Raw genomic sequence first — 24,343 nt, 5'->3', positions numbered from 1 at the left:
GGGGGTGGGGAGGGAGGAAAAGGGGGGGGGGCGGAAGGAAGGCGACACCAGAATGTCATCGTTAGATGCCTGGAAAATAAAAGGGCAGGTGGCTTCATTAACAAGGCGGCGCGCCGGGACGTTTCCTCTCCCCTTCCCTCCCGCTTCAGAAGTCGGTAACAGGGACGGTGGGGGGCGGGTTAAGCCGCCTGGCCCCTCCGCACTCTCCCTCTCCTACTAGGGAGGAGGGCAAAGGACTTCTCCTGCCTTCCAGAAGGTTCCTTAGGAAAAGCTGCCTGGTGTCCCACCCCCAACGTCCGCCTCCCGCTCTCATCACCCCTCACCTCCCGCCCGCCCCCCCATCATCGCAAAGCACCTTTGGGGAGGCACAGAGGAAGGCCTGGCACTTACTTGTTTCTTGTATGTGAGTGTCGAAGCACTGAATTTCCCTTTGGTCGCCGCCGCCACCCTGGGCGGGCGTGGGCAGCCCTACGCCATTCTCCTGCGTGGGGGGGCTGCCACCTGGCGGGGGGGCGGTCACAGCTCCGTTCTGCGGGGCTGCCTCCTCGCCCCCCTCGGTCTACAATGAAACAATGGGGTGGGGGAGGACAATGAGGCGTCAATACAAGGATGGGAATGGGATGCGGCGAGATGAAGGTGGAGGAGGCACGCGCTAGCAGAGAGACGGACAGGTGTGTGGCGTTCCCAAAGCAAAGGAAGGATTGGACTCTAATTAATAAAATTCACACAGAGGCTTGGCCAGCAAGACTCTGGGAGGAGTGCGTATAATAATCTGTCTCCGCCCCTCGGCCCAGGTCGTTTTATTCACAAAAGAACTTTTTACACAGTGTTTGTAAGAACCAATCAGATTTCCTCTGAGCATTTCAAAAAAGCCCACGTGGGGACAAAGTTAGATCAGAAGAAATTCTTTTAACTACAAAGAAACTATTTCCTACTTGAGCATGCATAGTAGTCCAGAGTAAATAAAATAGGAAGCAATGCTTTTAGGAAACCTGGAGGCCATAAACAGCAGTAAATAGTATTTACCATCGCCTTGTGAACTCTCTTCCTGAACTCTCTTCCTGGCCCTAAGATTAACAAAACTAACAACAGCTACATCAAAGAAACTGCCAAGTATCTTTATGTACTGAGGATGCCTGATGAAGCAACTGGCCTGGGTTTCAGAATGCTTATACGTGCCTGTCAGGCGTAGAAAATGAACAGTAGAAAAAATGGCCAGAAATGCAGAGGTTTGTGGGATTTGATCAGAAATTATTGTCAATGAATCGAACCCAGTCAACGCAATGCTTTCATCGTGGACACAATGGCTTGATGCATATTTTATAATTCCTCATAGTAATCCCATCTGATCACTACACAGGTGGGAGGGGCTTCTCTTAGGAGGTGGCCTGTATCCCCTACACAGGTAAACCTGTATGAGCCTCACAAAGAAGGGAACAAAGGCAACCTAGCCTCAACAGCCCTGAATCACGGCACCCTCCTCGACTTGCTGGCCTCCTTCCCATTGCAGCCATCACCTCCTCCTTTCTTTGATCAACACACAAGACGCTCACTGAAATCTTTACGTGATTTCAGGATCCTAATGTTGGGATACTGCCAGAGAGACGGGGGCATCAGGCAGGCCCCCAGCTGGCTCCTGTCACCGGTCAGCAGCCGGGCGATCACCGGTCTCTCTTGGAACAGCATCCATCAGCGACACGAGCCTCCGAAACCTTCAGAGGACTGTGCACGCTCTATCAGCAGAGTGAATAAATCTTCTCACAACGGAAGAGGCGGACAGAGCCATGTGTAAGCATTATCTACAGCATAGTTCAGGAACAAAGGAAAACATGTCTGCTTCCCTTTGTCTCCAGCAAAACAGCAGTTCAAAAGCAATATACAAAACGGAAGTTCCCAGCAAGTGCTGGAAGTAAACAGGCATGTGACACACAACAGTCATGCCTGTTCCCTTTTAAGGTGGAAGGGAACTATATCCTAACATCTAATCCTTACTTTTTTGGACTGCCCCTGCATGTGAAGGTAGGCTCCGGCGGACTGATCGGACAGTCAACGGTCAAGAAGGCAGTTTCTGCACGTGCAGCAGGGGGAAGTGAGGGGCAGATGAGGCTAATCCACTAGGGAAGGGAGCCCATTTAGGAGAAGGAAAACTCTGATCCTAAACTTCCACTGCCTTATGGGATATCTTCAGGAAAAGAAAAGGCTAAGGAGTAAACCCTACATAGATCTGGAGTCCCCATGACGGTTGGATGGCTCCGTGTACTCCTCCTACTACTACTAATTTATTATTTATACCCCACCCATCTGGCTGGGTTTCCCCAGCCACTCTGGAAAACTTATCACCCCTAGCCAAGCTGGCTGCAGGTAATGGAGCCAACGTAGTTCGACATCTGGGGGCCCAAGGCTGAAGGACTCTCCCCTGATGGGAGGGAGCTGGGCGGGGCTTTACAAGGTATAATTCTGGGCCCTGTTTTCAAATTCTCGTATTTATGCACACATGTGCTAGCCGAGGGAGAAGGCAGAGGAGCTTTGATTCTGTTTATGCACACAATGTACACACATGCTCCAGGGAAGAAGAGGGTGGGTCCCCTCTCCACGCCCAGGTGCCACGTAATACCCATAATGCATTTCTAAGAACTTAATCTTTCAGTGTGGCAGCACCTATACTGCTTTCACTGAATGCTTTTCAGCACCTGATAAAAACCCTTTTTTTAAAGGCAAGCCTGTCCAGATGCTTAGAAAGTTGATGCGAGTTTTAATACGTTGTTAGTTACTGTAAACCAGCCTTTCTCAACCTGTGGGTCCCCAGATGTTGTTGAACTACAACTCCCATCACACCTAGCTAGCAAAGCCAGAGCTCAGGGATGATGGGAGTTGTAGTCTAACAACATCTGGGGACCCTCAGGTTGAGAACCGCTGCTAAACGTTTCTTAAAACGATTGCCGTGTGAATTCTTCTTTTTTTGAGAGGTTGTTGTTCTTAACAAGCGAATTTTATGAAACAAACGAATAGCCTCTGATACTTATGAAGCCCTAAAAGGGGTAGGTGGGTGGGTGGAATGTCCTGGGGGCTCCGTTCAGCACCCTCCATCGGGTGGCACCATGGAAATGAATGTGAGGTTGGCAATGTGAGGATGGCAGGACGGACGGGTGGCCGAACACAGGAGGGGGGGGAACCACGGGGGGCAAGGAGGGACCCATGCCTGGGTGCTGCCTGAAGCATACCTTCACGGTGCCCCCAGCCGGGACGTGCCCCACGTTGTCCAGAGAGCCCACTTTGGCCTGGGCTTTCTCCTTGAAGTTCAGCTTCTGGTTTTCAATCTTGACGTCTCCGCCGCCTGGAACAAGGAAGGGAGAGTGTTACTTGAGGGAGGTGGCGCTGCTGCCAGGAGCCCGGCAGTTAAAAACACCCCACCCCACAGCTTGCTTCCTCTCGATGTGGGTTGAAGTATGCACGAGGGCTGTAATGTTTAACCAATTAAGGGGGAGAAAACCTCAAATCCATCAAGAACACACACACACACTTCTGCACGTCTGAAAAGGTGCCTCGTTTTCAGCAGTCAGAAGCATAAACTACCGTATTTTTCGCTCTGTTAAGACGCACTTTCTCCCTCCTAAATGTAAGGGGAAACGTGTGTACGTCTTATGGAGCGAATGCAGGTGGGAGGCTCTGCTCAGCGCTCCCTTTAAAGAGCCGTGTGGAGCATGTGTGTGGCTCTTGGGGGCTTTTCCCCGAGGAGGGAGAAGGGCTGCCCTTCCTCCTCGGGGAAAAGCCCCCAAGAGCTGCACACACACTACACACGCTCTTTAAAGGGAGCGCAGCTCTTGGGGGAGCCTTCATCCCGCTGCCCTGAAGAGGCTTCGCGCACCTATCCCAGAAGCCAGATCCCTCTTGCTCTTCTGGCTTCTGGGATTCAGAATATTTTTTTTCTTGTTTTCCTCCTCCAAAAACTAGGTGCGTCTTAGGGTCTGGTGCGTCTTATAGAGCGAAAAATACGGTACATCAACTCCTGCCAGCAGAGTTCTATTCTTTCTGGATTTATTTACAAAAAATATTTGCATACTGCAATGTCATTATTTATCTTAAAAAAAACACAATGTACCACAGTTATTCATGCTGGCCACATGACCCGGAAGCTGTACGCCGGCTCCCTCGGCCAATAAAGCGAGATGAGCACTGCAAACCGAGAGTCAGCCACAACTGGACCTAATGGTCAGGGGTCCCTTTACCTTTAATGTCACATATTTTGAATGAGGGAATGGTTGGCAACCAGGAAAAACCTCTGGGTCTCCACAGCCCCTTTAAAACCACAGGAGGAAGGTGCTTCCAGAAAGAGAGAAGAGGAAGGATGAGGTGCTCAGCTGAGCCCAGGGCACCTGCCTCCCCCCCATCCTCCCGCAGCCATTCCCCCTCTCACCTGGCTTATGCTTGATGTTTGCCTTTGAGCCGCACTTTGAGGACACTTTAGACAGGTCGATCTTCTTGTTTAGGATCTGCACCTGCGGGACACGAGGGGAGGGAAGAAGGAAGGTTCTCAGGAACGAGGAACACCAGGCCTGCTCTGTCAGCTCAGCAGAAGAGATCTCCATGGCTCCGTTGTTCCAGCACCCTCTCCACCCTCCGCCCGGACTGGCCCGTTGGTTATGGGTGTAAGGCATGAGCCGCCGCTGCTGCTGCTGCTGCTGTTCCGGGGACTTGCGAGGGGTGGGGCAGAAGGTGATCATGCAGCAAAAGGGCGGGGTGTGTGTGTTCTCAAAGCCCCATCCCAAAAGAAGGTTTTTTTAAAAAAAGTTAGCGTACTGTGCCAAACCAGAGGCCAGAGAGCGGGCAGAGAAAACAGCATCAGGCGTTACACATTGCACCGGTCAGTGCTGGACAAATAATACTAATTAATGGTGCTGATTCATCTTAATAATGGTGCTGAGTGCACCAAAACCTCCAGAGCGCTCCCTCAGCTTTACTGAGATACTGGCTTGCAATGCAGTTTCTTTTTTGGGGGGGGGGGGGTTGGCTGCAGGGAGCATTGACAATAATTATAACATTATTTCCATTTTTATCCGTCCGGTGTCTCCCTGCCGGCGCCCAGGGCCTGCCTTGCTAGAAAGAAATCTTGGGCAAGGAGTTCAAAAGATGTGTGTGTGTGTCCAGAATGCATTATGCAAAGTCTAGTAAATCTGCATAATTCATCCCAACTTTTCAAAGCACTTGGGAAGGGAGGGGAGAGGGGAGGAGGAGGCCATGTCCAAGGAGGGTGGAATGACGGAGGGGAAGGAGGGAGAATGTTTCAGGTTGCCTCTTGGTACAGAGGCAATAAGGCCGGGGTGGGGGGAATTGTACTGGGCACGGAAGGCCTTTCCCTCCCTGCCTTCTTAGGTGCTCCTGGCATCCTTAAGCGTGGAGAGCCAATGGTGGTTTAATGCTTAAGACTCTCGGACTAGGACCTGGGAGAACCCAGGGTTCTAATCCCACCTTCCAACTTGGCTATGAAACTCCCTCGGTGACTGGGTGGCCAATCACCGCCTCTCAGCCTAATCTACCTTGCAGCGTTGTCGTGGGGATTCAATAGGCAGAAGCATGTATGCCGCCTTGAGCTCCTTGGTAATTAAATACCGTATTCTCCGCTCTATAAGACACACTTTTCCCCTCCTAAAAAGTAAGGGGAAATGTGTGTGCGTCTTATGGAGCGAATGCAGGCTGCGCAGCGCTCCCTCTCGCTGTTCTAGCTTCTGGCTTAGGCGGGCGCAACCTCTTCAGGGCAGCGGGGAGCCTTCATAGCTGAAGAGGCTGCACAGCTATCCCAGAAGCCACAACAGTGGCTCGCTGTTCTAGCTTCTGGCTTGGTTGCGCTCTGTCCCTTCCCCCACCTCCCGGAAAAGCCCCCAAGAGCCGCGCGGAGTGTGTGTGCGGCTCTTGGGGGCTTTTCCCCGAGGAGGGAGAAGGGCAACCCGCCAGTGATGGGCTGACCTTCTCCCTCCTGGGGAAAAGCCCGCAAGTGCCGCACACACGCTCCACGCGGCTCGTGAAAGGGAGCGTTGAGCAGAGCCTGGGATGCGCACAGGCTCTGCTCAGCGCTCCCTTTAAAGAGCATTTTTTTCTTGCATTCCCCCTCTAAAAACTAGGTGCGTCTTATGGAGCGAAAAATACGGCAACTCTCCCCCGGCAACCATGAGGACTAGGAAAATTTGCGGCCTGCACAAAAAAGCCTTGGGATGAACAGAAAAGTCAGAGCTCAGGGCAATGTTTTCTTTTTGTGGCACGGCTTTTTGCAGGGCAGGATAAATGAAGGGGGGGTTTTCTGGTTTATATAGTCAGCAGGGTGCTTTTTTTGGAGGGGCGGTTGCTTTGTGAAACTGTAAAACCCCAAAGCTATTCATATTCTAACAGCGCCTCCCGTGGAAGCGAGTTCCGTAGTTTAACTACGAGCTACATCCCTGCCAGGATTCATGTCCCTGTTGCAGGGTGGAGAGGCTCAGGAGCGACTATGGATAACTCCGGGGTCCTGCTTTGGTGGGGTGGAGGCAGGGGACGATGCGCTGGTGGCTGGTCTCTGTGTCTCAGGGCACAGAAGGTATCACGAACCCAACAGGTGGAAATGCCCGTCCCGTCCAAGGCCGAGTTGGCCAGCTGTGGTGGTTCTACTCACATGGGTACTGCCCTGGCTGGGCCTGGGGGCGGTGGCCGACTGGGAGTGGACGCCCGAAGACGGCCTTTGGGTATTTGGAACCTGAAAACAATATTGAGCACTTTACTCTCCGGACCGAGAGGATGGACAGTTTCGATTTTTGTGGATCGAGGCGATGGAGAACGGAAGTGGGCGACAGCATGGGAAGGAGGGAAGGAAGGAAGGAAGGAAGGAAGGAAGGAAGGAAGGAAGGAAGGAAGGAATTAAAGGTGCCACGAGACAGAGAGAGAGAGAGACCAGAGAGGGCACAGTCCTTTCTTCTCAGAAGTTCTGGACAGGCCACAGAAATAAGTTGGATTTGAAAAGGGACAGCTTTATCAAATAAGTCTGGGAGGTTGGGTGTGATCCCTGCAGCTGGTTTTTTTGTTCTGGAGTGATTTTTATTCACAGGGGGAAGAGGGACAGAAGCTACAGATAAAACCCAGTAACGGGAGAGGTAATAGCTGCAAAATCAACATGGGAAAAGGAGATGCAAGGAAGGTCATTTTCTAGACCTGCAAAGAGAGAGTCTAAACGCTTCCAGATTCAGGTAGAGACAGAAATAGACTTGAAAGAGAAGTTGCTGGATTACAACTTATTACTAAGCTGAAAACTATGGAGAGACCTGGTCTGAATAGAGATACTGGATTCTTGTCTCATTACACCTGCTAAAGCTATTTTTGGTCATCTGCGTACTTGCTTTTTCCTGTAGGACTAATTGCAGCCGTTAACAATAAACAGGTTTACCATACCCATTGAGTCCATCACCCATCTCCTATTACCCTCCTGAGAAAAACCCCACCCCACCATCCCACAATATATAAGGGTCCGGTGACTTCTGTTTCAGTGTATCTGAAGAAGTGTGCATGCACACAAAAGCTTATACCCAGAGCAAACTTAGTTGGTCTCTAAGGTGCTACTGGACAATTTTTAAAATTTTCAAAATTTATTTCTAAATGCTTCTGTTGCAACTGCCTGCCCCCCTGGGATTATGGCTAGGGTACCATCCTACGCCAGTCTTCTCCAACCTGACTCCCCCCCCCCAATTGTTTTGGAGTTTTGGGAGTTGTAGTTCAACTGTCTGGAGGGAGCCAGGTTGAGCGAGGCTGTTCTATGGGACCATGAGGTTCACAGCACCAAGAATGCAGTGAAACCTGATTAGGGAAGGGGAGCAAGGCAGATGCCGCAGCCAGAAAAAGATTTGCATGGAAAAAGCAAATGTTACTTGCCCCCGACGCACTGATTCCACCCCCACACAATCATTTCCCCAGACAAAAATGAAATAAAATTGCAATTATCCACGGAAGAGTGCGATTTGACACATTTTTGGCTTTCAGAGGAAACCTAACCCCTCCAAGGAGGATCAGCCGACTCCATAGCAAATGCAGGAATGTCTCGAAAGACCCAAATCACCCACAGAAGGCCAGAGAAGACATACCAGACGAAGCTGAGCTAACAACGTCCCCTGGCAATACTTTAGTGTCGGCAGAAGGAAACCTGCACATTCGCCACCCCGTGCCTAAGATACGATTTTGCGTGCTTATTTTGGAGGGGGCGAAAGCCGAGGGACAGGGTAGACTTCAGTCTCAGGGGGAGTGTCACAGCCCCCCTCGAACTGCCGCTACATGGAAACCACACTGTTATCATTTCAGAGAGAATCTGTGTTCCTCAGGCCGCCTGAAGCCGACAGAGAAAAGATTTGTGTCTCTGACAACCAGCTGGTGTTTCAACACACATAGCGGCTTGTTAACACTGGGGGCGCCGACCGGGCGTACGAGTGCGTGGAGAGTGCTATGCGTAGTATCGTTGTTTCCCTTCCCTCCCTACAAAGACACTGAGGGGTCTGGGATACACAAAGCTCTCTCTGTCTGCACTGCCTAAGGCCTTTCTCAAGCGTTAAAAGGAAGAAGCACACAAAAGGGATCTTGTCAGGCATGCAGGTACGTTCCCAAGGCCTGCGATTAAAGCTTTGGTGGATTAATTGCACCGCCTAACAGATTAAGGCTCCGTCCTCCTTCCTGAAGCGCCAGCATGAAACATCTTGTCACAAGTCACGGCACTTGGGGTGGGGCACTGCCAAGAGCACCCCTGGAGATTTGCCTTCTGCAGAACAAGCGACACGTGGAAAGCAGTGATCTGACAACTTGCAAAGTTTCAAGGAGCAGTAGGGCTTCCTAAGCGCTGAGAGGAGTGATGGGAGATCACCTAAACGAATGGGATGCACACACACTCAAGAGACGTGCTGTCTCCAAGACCACCCCCCATACACACAGTCCCCCCCCCCAAAAAATGTGTTCCAATTGCAGGATACTACACTGGGCGCAGCACTCTTCTGTCCCCTGAGAAGCTTGACTTTCTCCTGGATAAGGCAAACCCAGAATCAAGCAAAGCAGAAAAACACAGGAGGAGGAATGCAAAATATGAAAAATGTAAAAATCTGCATGATTTGTACAAGTTGCAGAACGTCAGCTTTTCATGGCACAGAATAAAATTCTGGCTTCCAATTTGTATATACTGTTCAGCTCAGAATGACCTTCTTGTTGCTGGCACCTGTCTGTCTCGAGAGACAATGGAGTGTGTCTCCAGAGGTGAAGTCAAACCACTTGTTAACAGCACCAAAGTGACCTCCCCAGAGCACAAGGAGGTCTTGGGCTGCCCCGGCAACGAAATCCCCTCTTGGTCTTGCTGGTGTGGTCCAAAGAAAAGCAGAAGGATGGCCTAGTGTGGCTCAATTCCTACTTGAGGGAGGGGGGGATCTCATCTGTGTCTGGGCCGTACCAATGGAAGACCGGAGGGGCGAAAGTGAGGTCATGTGACCGGCTGGGTCCCTCAAATTACAGTTCCCCTCCCAAAGCGCCGTTGCTCACCAGTGAATGCCTGCTTCTTACTGGGTTGCCTGCTCCTTCGATAGCCCCATAACTTTCCCTCTTGCTTCCCCCGCCCTAAAATCTGGAGGCTAAGGGAAGCTTCTGGTAGAATGCTTCCAATGGGGGGTTCCTGCTCCTTTGTGGTCTTGGTGGAAGGGGAGGTTACACACGCACACTAACACACACACATACACACAGAGGACAGTCAAAAGCAGCACGAGAGAAAAGGAGTTAGTAGAGAGACTGGTGTCTGGAACCCTGCAATACTTACATTCCCACCTCCAGGGACATGCTTAATATTGTCCTTGGACCCACACTTGGACTGGACGTGGCTGTAGTTGGCTTTCTTGGAGACTATCTGGACCTGGAACGTCACAGAGATGGAGACACAAGGGAAGAGGGCTGGTTAGAACTCTCTCGAGGGAGCGGGACACGCCACGGCAGAGGGGTGGACGGACAGAGGACTTGTGTTAGAACCTGAACCCAGCTCCGAGGATTAAGCGTGAACAAACTTAAGACGGGGGGGGGGAAGGGGGGGAGGAAGAGGAGGCAAGCAGACGGCAACAAGGAAGCGAAGCAGACAGTGGTAAGTAGCGGCAAGAGCAGAGCGGCAGACCCCTCTCTGCATGATCTGCAGCAGAGAGGGGGTGTTCACTGAGGGCGGAAGAGACTGCCAGGAAGACTGGCCTTTATGGATGAACCCCCGGTGGGAGGAGGAAGACTCTAATCGAGCCACATTCGTGCTCCGGTGGAAGGCAGAGCATTAGTGCGGTAACTGGCTTGCAAGACGGAGCCCAGCTTGCAAGTGTGTTGTTGGCAAATAGCTTTTTCCAAAACTTGTTGGACTTCCCCTGGAAAGGATAAATCCAGGTTAACTGGGGCATAGGGAGTGGAGGGCTGGCATTTTGATAGCAAGGATGCCGTGTGGATGTAGGGGGGAGAAAGCCTTGTGTAGGAAAAGGTAAAGGGACCCCTGACCATTAGGTCCAGTCGTGGCCGACTCTGGGGTTGCGGCACTCATCTCGCTTTATTGGCCAAGGGAGCCAGCGTACAGCTTCTGGGTCATGTGGCCAGCATGACTAAGCTGCTTCTGGCGAACCAGAGCAGCGCACGGAAACGCCGTTTACCTTCCCGCCGGAGCAGTACCTATTTATCTACTTGCATTTTGACGTGCTTTCGAACTGCTAGGTTGGCAGGAGCAGGGACCGAGCAACAGGAGCTCACCCCATCGCGGGGATTCGAACTGCTGACCTTCTGATCGGCAAGTCCTAGGTTCTGTGGTTTAACCCACAGCGCCACCCGCGTCCCGCAAGCCTTGTGTGCATAAGGACAAAAAACACACCTACAGTGGTGCCCCGCAAGACGAATGCCTCGCAAGACGAAAAACCCGCTTAGAGGAAAGGGTTTTGCGGTTTTTGAGCTGCTTCGCAAGACGAATTTCCCTATGGGCTTGCTTCGCAAGACGAAAACGTCTTGCGTTTTTTGCAAGTTTGTTTCCTTTTTCTTAACACCGTTAATACAGTTGCGACTTGACTTCGAGGAGCAACTCATAGAACGCGGTGTGGTAGCCTTTTTTGAGGTTTTTGGTGATTTTTGAAGCTTTTCCAAAACTTTTCCGACACCGTGCTTCGCAAGACGAAAAATTCGCTAGACAAAAAAACTCGCGGAATGAATTAATTTCGTCTTGCGAGGCACCACTGTACAGTGGTGCCCCGCAAGATGAATGCCTCACAAGACGAAAAACCCGCTAGACGAAAGGGTTTTCCGTTTTTCAATGTGCTTCGCAAGACGAATTTCCCTATGGGCTTGCTTCGCAAGACGAAAACGTCTTGCGAGTCTTGCGATTTTTTTCGCTTTCCCCCCTTTTTCTAAGCCGCTAATAGCCTTTTAGCCACTAAGCCGCTAAGCCTTTAATAGCCGCTAAACCGCTAATAGCGCTAATAGGATTGCTTCACAAGACGAAAAAACCGCTAGACGAAGAGACTCGCGGAACGGATTATTTTCGTCTTGGGAGGCACCACTGTATCTGGATGCTCCCTGTATTGGGGTGGGTTCCATTGAGTCTGGTATGGTCCACTTTTCAACATGATAGACTGACGTGGTTTAAATTTGCAGAGGAAGAACCCAGAACTTAGGGTGCCGTTGACATAGTTAAGGCTGCCACTGATCTGTGCTACATGGCCTTGAGTATACAGTTGTGTTTCAGTAGAAGTGATTTAGCTGTGATTCTTCCGCACTGCATGCCAATGGGCTGGATGTCTTTGGAGATTCCAACTTTACGATTCCATGATTCCATGAAGTGCCTTATGGGTTTAGGCCAAGGTGTCCATCATTCTGTGCAAGGATCCCAGCGACTAGCAGCCTTCCCTCTGCCTGCCTCTGGATTGCGTAATGCAAACGGATGCAAAAAAACCCCCTGAAAAGCACCTCATCTCAGTTGGCATTATCGAGGACCTTGCAAGGACCAGGGCACATCACCCAGAGGCGCCAAGAGGAGAAGGCTTTGTATCATCTAGTGCAGCGGTTCTCAACCTGTGGGTCCCCAGATGGTGTTGGACTACAACTCCCATCATCCCTGAGCTCTGGTCTTGCTAGCTAGTGGTGATGGGAGTTGTAGTTCAACAACTGGGGACCCACAGGTTGAGGAAAGGCTGATCTAGTGTCTATGTATTTACTGATTGCAGGAGGGGACTGTGTGATTTCCCTGGACTTCTACTTTGCTTTCTGGCAAAAATGAGATGCCTAGTGAAGAACATAGGAGGAGTAGTTCTGGATCAGGTCAAAGGGGACCCGTCTCATCCAGCACTCTGTTCTCAGTGGCCAAACAGATGTCCCAGTGGGAAGCCTGAGAAGAACCAGGGTGCAACAGCTCTCTCCCCATCTATCATTGCAGGTGATCCCTTCCAACTCTACTTACAATTCTATTCCATGATGCCCAGATCTAGGCTAGTAGTCTGTGATCAGCCTTACCTCCATGCCTAATCCTCTTTTAAAGCCATTTAAGTGGGCAGCTGCTGCCACTTCCTGTGGCAGTGAGTTCCATAGTTTAAAGATGTGCTGTGTGAAGTAGTACTTTCTTTCGTCTCCCCTCACTTTTCCAACCTTCTGGGTGCCCTCATGGTCCTTCAAACGGGCCTGGTGAGCTGTATGCCGGCAGCATCTGTTAAAACCTCCCGTCTTTGGCTGAAATGTGTCTAAGAGGTTAAGACTAGGCCTGTCTGTATTAAAGACCTGCTTTGTTGGGCTTCCTTTTCCATGTCCTTTTATTGTTTGTGCCTCAAGAGAAACAACAAAGAGGCCTTTGGGCTGACCAAAAAAGCTTATGACACAATGAAATTTGTTAGTCTTTAAAGTGCCACAAAACTGCTGTTCTTACTGCGGCCAACAAAGACTGTTATCCCCCTGGGCGTCATATGCAGAGAGGTGACCTATATCAAAGGCTTGTATTTCAGGAATTTTTGAACATTCTGGCCCTCTAAAAAGGGCAGGCAACTCAACTCACCTTTGTGTTTTGTACTTCCAAGGGAAGCACTCTGGTTAACAGCCAGCTAATCATTTTCTATGGGGAACCACTAAAGGTATTGAATGATGGGTACATTGCAACTGTGCATGCAGAACAGCACACATGAACTACATGAAGCACGAATACCACCTCCTGCATAGGCTTTCCAGCTAAGAAAATGTTGAATGCAATGCACCCCAACATGAAACTACGGCTGGGCTGAATGGAGATGCGCTATTAGCTTCTATCTGTGTGTGTGTGTCTGTCTGTCTGTCTGTCTACCTATCTAACCCAGGGTTTCCCAAATATTGATGTTAGATTAAAGGACACCTTGTTGTTGTTGCTGTTTAGTCGTTTAGTCGTCTCCGATGGACAACCCCATAGGGCTGCTAAGTCTAGCCTCGCATGAGAATCTTCATGATTTCCTTCAGAATGGAGAGGTTGGATCTTCTTGCAGTCCATGGGACTCTCAAGAGTCTCCTCCAGCACCATAATTCAAAAGCATCCATTCTTCGGCAATCAGCCTTCTTTATGGTCCAGCTCTCACTTCCATACATCACCACTGGGAAAACCATAGCTTGAACTATACAGACCTTTGTTGGCAAGGTGATGTCTCTGCTTTTTAAGATGCTTTTTACAAGATGTAAAAGGTGGCAGCTGTGCAGTCCTGGTTTTGGAGAGGAACCCACCTGGACTGCTTCTGCCAAAACAGTCACCCTCTCCCCTTCATCCTTTTGAGCAAAAGGCACCCTTGGCTTTCGAAAAATCTTTCTCTGAGCCTGGCAGCTGCTTGCCCTTTTGAAACCAAGTGCCCCTGCTCTGTCGGAAGCAGAGAGCACAGAGTCTTCCTGCTGGCAGAGGCCAGACGTGGGGAGCAGAGGGAGGCATCGCCACGTCCTGACAAATCACCCAAGTCCGACTTAATTGGGGTCAGGTTTGATGCCAGCCAGTCGGGGGCATTGTCCATGTCCTGGACAAGCTGAAACACGTCCCAGAGGCCATTAAGAAGCCGGACAAAAAGGGCTGTGTTGGAAAGCCCAACCTGAGCGGACAAAAGCACAGAGGAACGCGCAGGCCCTGGCGGTGCCAAGCCAGAGCTGGTGACTCTGTTTATTATGCCCTTCTCCTGACGCTAGTGGGTGCTGGCAACTCCAAAGCACCTGGCAGTGCAAGGTTGCCCGAGTGTGCTTTGGGGTGCATCTGGCTACAGCTGGTCTGCCAGCAGTGGTTTTCTAAACCAGTGTGTCTTGTGTGTCAAAATAAACACATGTAGAGTTTGGATTTGATATCCTGCTTTATCACTACCCTAAGCAGTCTCAAAGCGGCTAACATTCTCCTTACCCTTCCTCCCCCACAACAAACACTCTGTGAGGTGAGTGGGGCTGAGAGACTTCAGAGAAGTGTGACTAGCCCAAGGTCACCCAGCAGCTGCATGTGGACGAGTGGGGAATCGAACCCGGTTCACCAGATTACAAGTGAACTGCTCTTAACCACTACACCACACTGGCTCCCAACAGCGCCGGCAAGCACAGCCAATGGCTAAGGAAGCTAGGAGCTGCAGTCACAGAATCAGAGAATCACAGAGTTGGAAGGGACCCACGGGTCATCTAGTCCAACCCCCTGCAATGCAGGAATCTCAGCCAAAGCATCCATGACAGATGGCCATCTAATCTTTCCTTACAAACCTCCAAGGAAGGAGAGTCCACCACGTCCTGAGGGAGATCGTTCCACGGTTGAACAGCTCTTACCGTCAGAAAGTTCTTCCTGATGTTTAGTCAGAATCTCCTTGCTTGTCACTTGAAGAAATTGGATCATAGAATCGTAGAGTTGGAGGGGACCCTATCATCTAGTTCAACCCCCCTGCACTGTAGGAATTGCAGCTCAAGAATCCCAGTCCAACAACACCTGGAAGGTCATAAGTCAAACCACCCCCCACCCCCCCAGTGCATAGAGAGATTGTGCATAAGCTATTTAGAAACATCATCCACCATGGAAACGGCAAATGTGGGAAGCTGGAAAGTCCTTGCAGCATTTGGAGCGAGAAGATTTCTCTCCAAAATACTCTTGCTTTCCAACGCTGGGGATTTGACTAACCAGAGGACACCAGAAGCCTCTCCCTGGGAGATTTGTCTCCCTGGGTCCAGCAGAACTAAATCCCTGCTTCTCTTTGAGGTGGCCAGTGTGTGTTATCACTTGATACTGTAGGTGGGGACTCGCATCAAGGAGCGTTCCTCCATACGAAGACATCCACTCCACACAGAAAGCTAGCGAGCTAGGGGAAGGCGTAACCTGGAACTGCTTTCTTGTGGCATGGAGGTGCATTCTGTGGTGACAGTTCCTCACTCACAAACATAAATTTGCCTCGCTAGCAAGAGGTGTTATCCTACAGCAAGCCGCTGCTACTAATGTGCATTAGATACCGTTCTCAGGCTCGTCACAGACAGGCTGTACAGGACGCAGCAAGGAGATGAAAATTCTCAGGGATGGAGGGGTTGGCTGATTCTTGGGAAGCTGCGGGTGCTGGTGGGAAGCAGCCCACCCTCCTTTCTCGGTCGGAAGGGAGAGCCAAGCAATTCCCCCCACCATTGCAACCTTGAGGATGGTCTCTGAGCACCCTCCTGCCGTTAGAAACACATGGGGCTGGGACAGCGAAGGTTGCTCCATTGGGGCAAATGGGGCACAGCCCAGCTAACCTCAGCCTGTCCTTCATCAGTCCCCATTGGTCCCCCTTCCTACTTCCATGCAGCCCAGGGGCTCTCCAAGTTTCCTTCTCCATGTTGCCCTTGTAGGACTCGGCAGAGAGGAACAAGACTCTGTTAGCTCCGCCTGCCATTATCTCTGGCGCCACCTACTGTTGGCCTCCCAGATCCAACGAGCACCAGCCGCCGCTGGGCTTGGTGTTCCGTGTCAAGGCACATTCAGGAAAATGTTTGCGGGATGGCTCTCTGTGAAATCCACTGGCAGGAGGGCAGGATGTACAACAAAGAAGGTGCGTGCAAAGGAAAGGGGGATGGGAATCCGGGAAGAAGAGAGTGTCAATGGCAAGAGCGGGGAGACAGGAAACAAAGATGTGTAGAGAGCTAAGAGAGAAGGGAAAGTGACCCAAAACATGAGACGGGAGCGGGTGGAGCAGGAAATGAAAAGTGCAGTGTAGCGGAAGAGCTGCCGCTCGCCTCTCCCGAGTGATAGAAGTCTGAAATGGAACTCACTTTCCCATTGGGCTGCTTTGGGGCGCCCTCTTTTGAAACAGCCGTTTTAGTGGGGGCCGTTTTAGATACTGCATTGAGTTCGGGCTTCCGGGCAGCCCCGGCGGACTCTGCCTTTCTTTCTACTTTTGCCTAAATGGAGACAAATGGAGGGTGACTTTTTGCATCATGAAACGAAATAAAAATATAACGAAACGAAAAGCAATGATGTGGGGGGGGAGGGCGGCTGGATGTCTAAAACAACATTCATGGGGATCCGACAGGCCAGGGAGGGACCCGTACACAGGTGGGAGGTGGTGGTCTGATGGGGCGGGAAACGGGGAGAAGCTCAGGGCAATGGCTCAAGAAAGTAGCCTCCTTGCCTGGAGCTGGGAGACCTGGGTGGAAGCCCCCCCCCCCACCTGAAATGCTAGCCAAGGGGGGAGGGGTCTCCCTTTTGCAACGTAGGGACCCTTCCCCTGCTGTCCACGATGGTCACAGCGGCACCTGTGTGATGCTCAAGCCTGGAGAGAGTCTTCAAGAGCCGGCGCAGCATGGCACAAACTGGGGAGTCTGGTAAATGGCTCTCCACCCCAAATTCTGGTTTGGGGCAAAATGTGGAAGTCGCTCATCCAGGGGCAATGCAATGTAAGGATGTTGGATGTTCTAATCTAAGGATGTTGGACAGCTCTAAACGGCCTCGGTCCAGTATATCTGAAGGAGCGTCTCCACCCCCATCGTTCTACCCGGAAACTGAGGTCCAGCACTGAGGGCATTCTGGCGGTCTGCTCACTGTGAGAAGCCAAGTTACAGGGAACCAGGCAGAGGGCCTTCTCAGTAGTGGCACCCACCCTGTGGAACGCCCTCCCACCAGATGTCAAAGAGAACAACAACTACCAGACTTTTAGAAGAAATCTGAAGGCAGCCCTGTTTAGGGAAGCTTTTAATGTTTGATGTATTACAGTATTTTATAAATTTTTTTGGAAGCCGCCTAGAGTGGCTGGGGAAGCCCAGCCAGATGGGCGGGGTATAAATAATAAATTATTATTATTATTATTATTATTATTATTATTATTATTATTATTAGCTCTTCCAAGCTACAGGTCTCCCAAGACGGAACGCCCATTTTTGCTATCCACCATTATCCAAAGTGCACAGTCTCTTGACCCAGACACCTCCACCCTGAAAACAGTCCCTGGATGAAAGTTGGAATTAATTTCTCGAAAGCCCACAAACCATTTATCTTCTGGGGTTCCCACTCTTTTAAAAAAACACCAGGTTGTTGTCGGCATTAGGTAAGATTCCTGTGCCACTGTGAGCCTCTGGGGGGGCCCTTTTAACCCCCAAATATTCTTGCAGTCAAATCTGGGTTCTGTTAAGGCGGATTGCTTCAAGCCCACCCTAGGGATCAACGAGACAATGGTGCAGATGGTACTGAGCAGTTTCAGGCCTGGAAACACAGGTCAGAGACTCAGCAGCCACTGCAGGGAACCAGATGCTCCCTGCTGGTGTCTCATGCTGGCGGACGTCTAAGAAACAGGGGGTGCCTTCCTGCTCTTTGAAGTAAAGGCACCTAAAGACAAGGCAACCTGCTCCATCACAAATTCTTCTAATGCATCACAAATAGAGGGAAGACTCAGGAGGGAGCAGCCAACTGGGAGAGAACAATTAGGCTGTGAACATGCATTCCATTAAAATACATCTCTTGACTGTGGAAGCGCTAGAGTCAAAGGGGTGCCAGGATTCAGAGGGTCTCTCCTCTGATCCTGGCTCCCAGCAGCAGCAAAAGCAGCTCAAGCCAGTCTTGCTCACTTCCTTTCTTCCCACTGGTCTTTCTTGTGGGACATGTCAAAATACTGTTTTGTTTCAGCTTCTCTTAAATGTGGCTAAGGGCTGGTTTGCACCAGCTTTAGGAAGGGCCAGCAAATGGGAAGGTTGTCGTAACTCAGAGGTGGAACATCTGCTTTGCGTTCAGAACATCCCAGGTTCAATGCTCAATGGAATCTCCAGGTATGTCTGGGAATGTCCCTGTCTAAAAACTTGCAGAGCTGATGTCAGCCAGCACAGTGAGTTGGGTGGACCAATGGTCTGACTCAATTGCTGTTGTTGGCGCCAATGAAGTGCAGGAGTGAAGTCAAACCGCTGTGTTAGCAGCACCAAAGTGACCAGCCTGGGGCGCAATCCTGAGCAGTGTGTCTGGAGGTCCTGGGCTGCCTGGACAATAAGATCACCCTCTCGGCCTCACTGACATGGTTCAAAAGAAAGCAGAGCAATATATCCAGCACCAGTTGGGCTGATTTGTGTAGGGTTTATTCCTTAGCCCTTTCTTCTTCCAAATATATTCCACAAAGCAGCGGAGGTTTAGGATCAGAGCTACCTTCCCAGGCGGACGAGCCCCACCTGCCCCTTAGGCAAATGTCACGTTAATTTGTGTACGCTGGCCTCAAATGGGTGTTCTGTCTGAGGCCTCATAATGCTGGTCCTGATCCCCAGGAAGTCCAGGACATTTCGACTACTGGAGAATCTTGCTGACAAGCCTTGGGCCATGCACATATCAATGAAGCTCTGAAGGGAACTATGGACTCTATGGACAGTGATATGCCCATTAGCATTCCCTTTGGCACTGCTGAAGATGATGCAGTTTCTGATCCTGGTTTGGAAGGGAGTTGAGAACAAAGGACAGCCACCTCTCCCCCATGGGTCGGACCCAAAATCTCTTTTAGGGGTCCTGATGTTTCCATCCTTGCAGATGAAGCACACAAATCGCCCCGCCACTTATCCACAGGGAGAGATCTAAAGCCCCAATATTTCAACCCATCTCTTCCAACATGTTAGCAGATTTAAGGCTGGGGAGAGTCTGTGGGTTGTTACTGAAGGGGAAGTGAATGCATTAATAAGCCCTTGGTTGCCCCAAGTAAACATTGGGTTTGAGGCCCAGCCAACCAGGGCAACATAAGAACCCCAGCAGATTTAAGGCCCTGATTCCGCCCCCGCAAGAGGGATCTCACAAAATTAATCCAAACAGAGAACTGTTCCACTGGTCTTTCATGCTGTCCATGAGAAACGGAGAGCAAGCAGAGGCTCAATAATTTGAGATGTGTTTGGCCACACAAAGATGACACCTCTACAGAGGGACCAATCTCTCACCCTGAAAATTTGGGGATTAGCCAAACCTGCAGAACACAGCAGCAGCCAAAAGGGGGCTCTGTAAGAGAGCCACATCAAAAAGCTCTTTGCCCGCCCTACAAGCACTCTCCTGGCTGGACCAAATCCTTTCCTCCGAAAGCAACCCCCCCAGAGGTCTGAGCTCTGCGTTTCCAGATCCAAAGCACCCGCTTCTCTGCTGCAAAAAAGAACTAAGGCTGGCAGCTACAGCAAGTGTGAGGGGCTTGAGGACAGCAGCAGCAGCAGCTCCTTCTACAAGAAGGACATGGCAGTCTGCGGCTATCTGGAGGTTTTGCTGGACTACAACTCCCATGATCCTTAGCCATTCACCATGCTGGCTAAGGCTGCTGGGAGTTGTAGTCTAGCAGCACCCGGAAAGCCACTGTTCTCTGGATTTCAACTCCCATCCACCCCAGCCAGCATGACCAACACACAGGGATCATGGGAGTTGTGATCCATCATTGCTGGGAGTGTGTCATGTGAGCACAGGCAACCAATCACCCAGAGAGATATGGGGCAGGGGGACTTACCCGTCCTCCCCCAGGCTGGTGCTTGATGTTGTCCGTGGAGCCGATCTTGGAGCGGACGTTCTTCAGGTCGGGGGCCGACACGCTACTGGTGGGGGGCCGGGAAGGCTTGGCAATGGGGCTGGTTTTTGGTGCGGTTTTGAGCGTGGACGCCTTCTTGGGCTCAGCGGCAGAGCTCCCAGTCCCCGAGAGCCTGGGCGTGGCTGGCTTGGGCCGGCTAGCGGCTGCTCCGGGCAGGCCGGGGGCAGCAGCGGTCGGGGTGGTGGCGCTGCTTTTGGCAGCGGTGGAGGCCGGGGCGCTCTTTGGACGGCTGAGGTCGGCTGCCGAAGGAGGAACAGGAGGAGGAGGAGGAAGAAAAAGAAGAGAGGGCCGTCAGCAGGGGAAGCCGCAGAGCCACCCGAAGAAGCCCCACGTGGCCACCCAAAGAAGCAAGCAGGAAGCAAAGCAGGGAGAGCGGGTTACCTGATGGCGATTTTGCGACGGTCTTCTTGGCATCGGCAGGTTTTGCGTCTGTCTTGATGGCTGCACAACACACAAAGACAGCAGCCGAGCTGAACCTCTGCTCTGCTGGGGCCAGTCCATGGCAGGGCCTTGCTGATGCCACAGCTAAGCAGGCTACCACCGCCCCTGTCAGGATTCCCAACACCCTACACTTCTCTCATGGCAGCGTTGTGTAGTGGTTAGTGTGCTGGACTAGGGAAGGTAAAGGTAAAGGGACCCCTGACCAGTCGTGGCCGAGTCGTAGGTCCAGTCATGGCCGACTCTGGGGTTGTGGCGCTCATCTCGCTTTATTGGCCGAGGGAGCCGACGTACAGCTTCCGGGTCATGTGGCCAGCATGACTAAGCCGCTTCTGGCGAACCAGAGCAGCACACAGAAACACTGTTTACCTTCCCGCCAGAGCGGTACCTATTTATCTACTTGCACTTTGATGTGCTTTCGAACTGCTAGGTGGGCAGGAGCAGGGACTGAGCAACGGGAGCTCACCCCGTCGCGGGGATTCAAACCGCCGACCCTCTGATCGGCAAGCCCTAGGCTCTGTGGTTTAACCCACAGCGCCACCCAGGTTCCAATCCCCGCTCAGCTAAGGGAACTCACTGAATGACCTTGGGCAAGTCACGCTCTCTCAGCCTAACCTACCTCTCTGGGTTGTTTTGAGGCTAAAAAATGGGGAGAACTGTGCATGCCACCTTGGGCTCCACCACCCACATCATGTTACCTCCTGGATGCTAATTGTGTACCATCTACATAGGCATTTTGGGATGTAAGCAGCATATATGAATCAATAAAAAAGCAAAGAAAGAGAGAATGTGCAGTTGAAGCAGGCAACACAAATGCTAGGGGTGAGACACAAACTATGTTATGTTCAGAGGAGACCTGCTGAAATAAATGGATTTGTTACTTAAATCTATTTATTTCAATGGCTCTAACCTAGCCATTTTAAAATGCAATTCCTAGTGTTGTCACCGTTTTCCATCTCTTCTAAGCCCAAAATAGCCTCCAAGGCAGTTGGCCATTCTCTCCCTCTCTCTGATCTGAAGAGACACATTGCTCTTAAGAATTGCAACTCGCAATGCGCTACGCTCCACACAAGGCAGGGGAAACTCATATATATTCAGTGTCAGGGTAGATCAAATCCTGCACCGACAGCAAAGCAGTGAGAAACCGACTTGCTGGATTGGACAAAGGGACTCAGGCAGCGGCCAGCCACTGGGAAACTCATAAGACAAAGAAGAAATCCACGACTGTGATGACCCAGTGTAAACACTGCAAGAATTGCTTGTTTTTCCCACTGTGGGAAACGACTAGAAGTTCTGCACAGTGCTATTTATCAAGCAAACCATACACAGAGCACGGTTGGTTTATGAGCTTCAGTCTAATATTTCTCCACTGGTAGATTTAGAAATTTAAGCTTGAAGCAGTATACAGCCCAGATCATACACAGGCTGGGCTAACTAACAGCAAGGTCCTGTTCCTCAGTCCCTGGGGTTGACATTTAACACACACACAAATACGTTAGAAGCTGCCTTAGATGGAGTCAGACATAGCAGCCTGCAGGATCAGGCCAATGGCCTTCTAGTACAGCATCTTGATTTCCCAGTAGCCAACTAGATGCCTCTTTTGGGAAACTTGCAAGTAGGATTCTGGCACAAGGCACATTATTCTGCCTTAGAGTTTCCAGCAACTGGTGTTCAGAAGCATTGCGGCTGCCAACTGTAGCCATCGATATCCTTCACCTGCATGAATTTGTCTCATCCTCTCCTAAAGCCATCTAGGTGGCCATCACTGCCTCCAGTGGGAGGGAGTTCCACAGGTTAACAATGAACCGCGTGGAGAAGTCCTTTCTTGCTGGGTCCATCTAGCTTGGCCATGTCTGCTACACTCACCAGCTGGGCCTCTCCAGGGTTTCAGAAAAAGGACGCTTCCAGACCTGAAGATGCCACTGGGTACTGAACCCGGAACCTTTTGCGTGCAAAGCAGAGGCTCTACCCACTGAGCTACATGTCCCTAGGTTGCTGAATTAGCAAAGCCGCAATGCAAGAGCGTGCAGCTTCCAAAACAAACGGCCCTTTCCCCGGCAAGTTTGGGGCAGAGGAATACTCACTGGAGGGCCTCTTGGGTGGGGAAGTGGCCGTGCTCCTTGCGCTGGGCGCATTCGTACTTGCAAGTGCCGTCGACGGCCTGGGAGTGGCTGGGCTGCTTTTTGTGGCCGGCCGAGGAGTCGTAGCGGACGGGGGCTTCAAAGGGGAGGTCCGCTTATCGGGGCTCTTTGCGTCTGTCCCCTGGAAAGAAACGAACAAGAAGGACCCAAGTCAAACAGAGCTTAAGACAACGTCTCATCCATGTGAGAGTCCTGTTCAGATTTTCCGTGGAAAAGAGTTGCATGCCCAACAGCACCACCTTCAGCTTTGCAACCTTGGGTGGGCTTCACGGAAAGAGATCTATAGTGAGTCGCAAAGTCTGCAGCTTTTCCCTGCAAGGGTCTTCCTGCTCTTCCCATAACAAGTGAAAAGATAATCGAAAGTTTGTCTTTTCTTTTTCTTTTTTTTAATTTTTAATTTTTAAATTTTATTAATATTTTCCACAAAACATGAAAAATATAAAAAAATAACAACACACAAAACCCAACATATCTTACAAGTTAATAATATAAACACTAAAAAGAAAACACCTCCTTTACCTCTCATTGTGTCTTCCTGTTTCCCTTATCATCTCTATCCTAGCAATAGTGCCATTGTATTCTGCTCTGGTCAGACCTCACCTGGAGTACTGTGTCCAGTTCTGGGCACCACAGTTCAAGAAGGACATTGACAAACTGGAACGTGTCCAGAGGAGGGCAACCAAAATGGTCAAAGGCCTGGAAACGATGCCTTATGAGGAACGGCTAAGGGAGCTGGGCATGTTTAGCCTGGAGAAGAGGAGGTTAAGGGGTGATATGATAGCCATGTTCAAATATATCAAAGGATGTCACATAGAGGAGGGAGAAAGGTTGTTTTCTGCTGCTCCAGAGAAGCGGACACGGAGCAATGGATCCAAACTACAAGAAAGAAGATTCCACCTAAACATTAGGAAGAACTTCCTGACAGTAAGAGCTGTTCGACAGTGGAATTTGCTGCCAAGGAGTGTGGTGGAGTCTCCTTCTTTGGAGGTCTTTAAGCAGAGGCTTGACAACCATATGTCAGGAGTGCTCTGATGGTGTTTCCTGCTTGGCAGGGGGTTGGACTCGATGGCCCTGGTGGTCTCTTCCAACTCTATGATTCTATGATCTAGATATAAATCCCTCTTTCTTATCCTTTCACTTCACAAGGTTCTTCCAGACTCAGCCAGATTTCTGTCCTCAAACCTTGACTTTTAAGGTATTCATTTAGACACTCCCATTCCTTTTTCACTTCACTTTTCGGTATTTGTCTTATTATATCTGTCTGTCTTTCAGGAGGAAATCAGAGCTTGGCTTAAATCAAGATATCCTAATCTAATGGGGGCGGGGTGAATAGAATCGACGGGCAGGCACATTCTGTATCAGCAGCCAATCAAAATGTCCCCAGATAGTGAGCAAACGTCCAAGCTATTCTCCCATAAGCTGTATGTTCAGCAAAGGGGTGGGCGAAGTTTGCTTGAGGCTAAGGCCACAAGGTCTCCATTTAGTGACCATCGTAAAGGTGGAGTGTAGGAGGAGATAGCAAACTTAGCTACATCAGGCTTTCCTAAGGGGTACGTAGGTTTCAGGCTCAAAGGAACTACAACAGCAAGTAATGGCTGATAACCCCAACCCCGTTTTTGAAAACAAAAAATCTCTCTTTTATCCTAAATCTGTCCCCAACCTCAAGCAAAACACAACAGATTATCTGTGGTCAAATGAGTGATTTCACCTTGGTTTGGAACGCTGGCCAAATGGACGACCAAATGTTGCCTGCTTAGTATTTGACAGCGGTCAGGTCAA

At 50.6% G+C, this 24,343-nt stretch overlaps 1 protein-coding gene across 13 annotated transcripts in view; it reads right to left on the bottom strand.

Moving 5' to 3' along the window:
- MAP4 (microtubule associated protein 4) overlaps positions 1-24,343 on the bottom strand; it is a 178,330-nt gene that overhangs the window by 8,024 nt on the left and 145,963 nt on the right. For 7 of the 13 annotated variants that reach the window (XM_080973943.1, XM_080973948.1, XM_080973951.1 and 4 more), the window contains 9 exons: positions 22,508-22,685; positions 20,367-20,426; positions 19,908-20,224; positions 16,237-16,365; positions 9,797-9,889; positions 6,641-6,721; positions 4,415-4,496; positions 3,222-3,334; positions 391-559 (listed from right to left, as the gene is read on the bottom strand). In XM_080973943.1, coding sequence (XP_080830069.1) covers positions 391-559; positions 3,222-3,334; positions 4,415-4,496; positions 6,641-6,721; positions 9,797-9,889; positions 16,237-16,365; positions 19,908-20,224; positions 20,367-20,426; positions 22,508-22,685 — 1,222 coding nt within the window. The remainder of the gene's footprint in view (positions 1-390; positions 560-3,221; positions 3,335-4,414; positions 4,497-6,640; positions 6,722-9,796; positions 9,890-16,236; positions 16,366-19,907; positions 20,225-20,366; positions 20,427-22,507; positions 22,686-24,343) is intronic. The other 6 variants (XM_080973947.1, XM_080973950.1, XM_080973953.1 and 3 more) reach the window with 6 other exon arrangements.

The sequence above is a fragment of the Podarcis pityusensis genome, assembly GCF_964106645.2.
Source record: "Podarcis pityusensis genome assembly, chromosome: 12".
Classification (NCBI taxonomy): domain Eukaryota; kingdom Metazoa; phylum Chordata; class Lepidosauria; order Squamata; family Lacertidae; genus Podarcis; species Podarcis pityusensis.
Note: the sequence above shows the minus strand (reverse complement) of the source record. Positions and strands in the feature narration are given on the sequence as shown.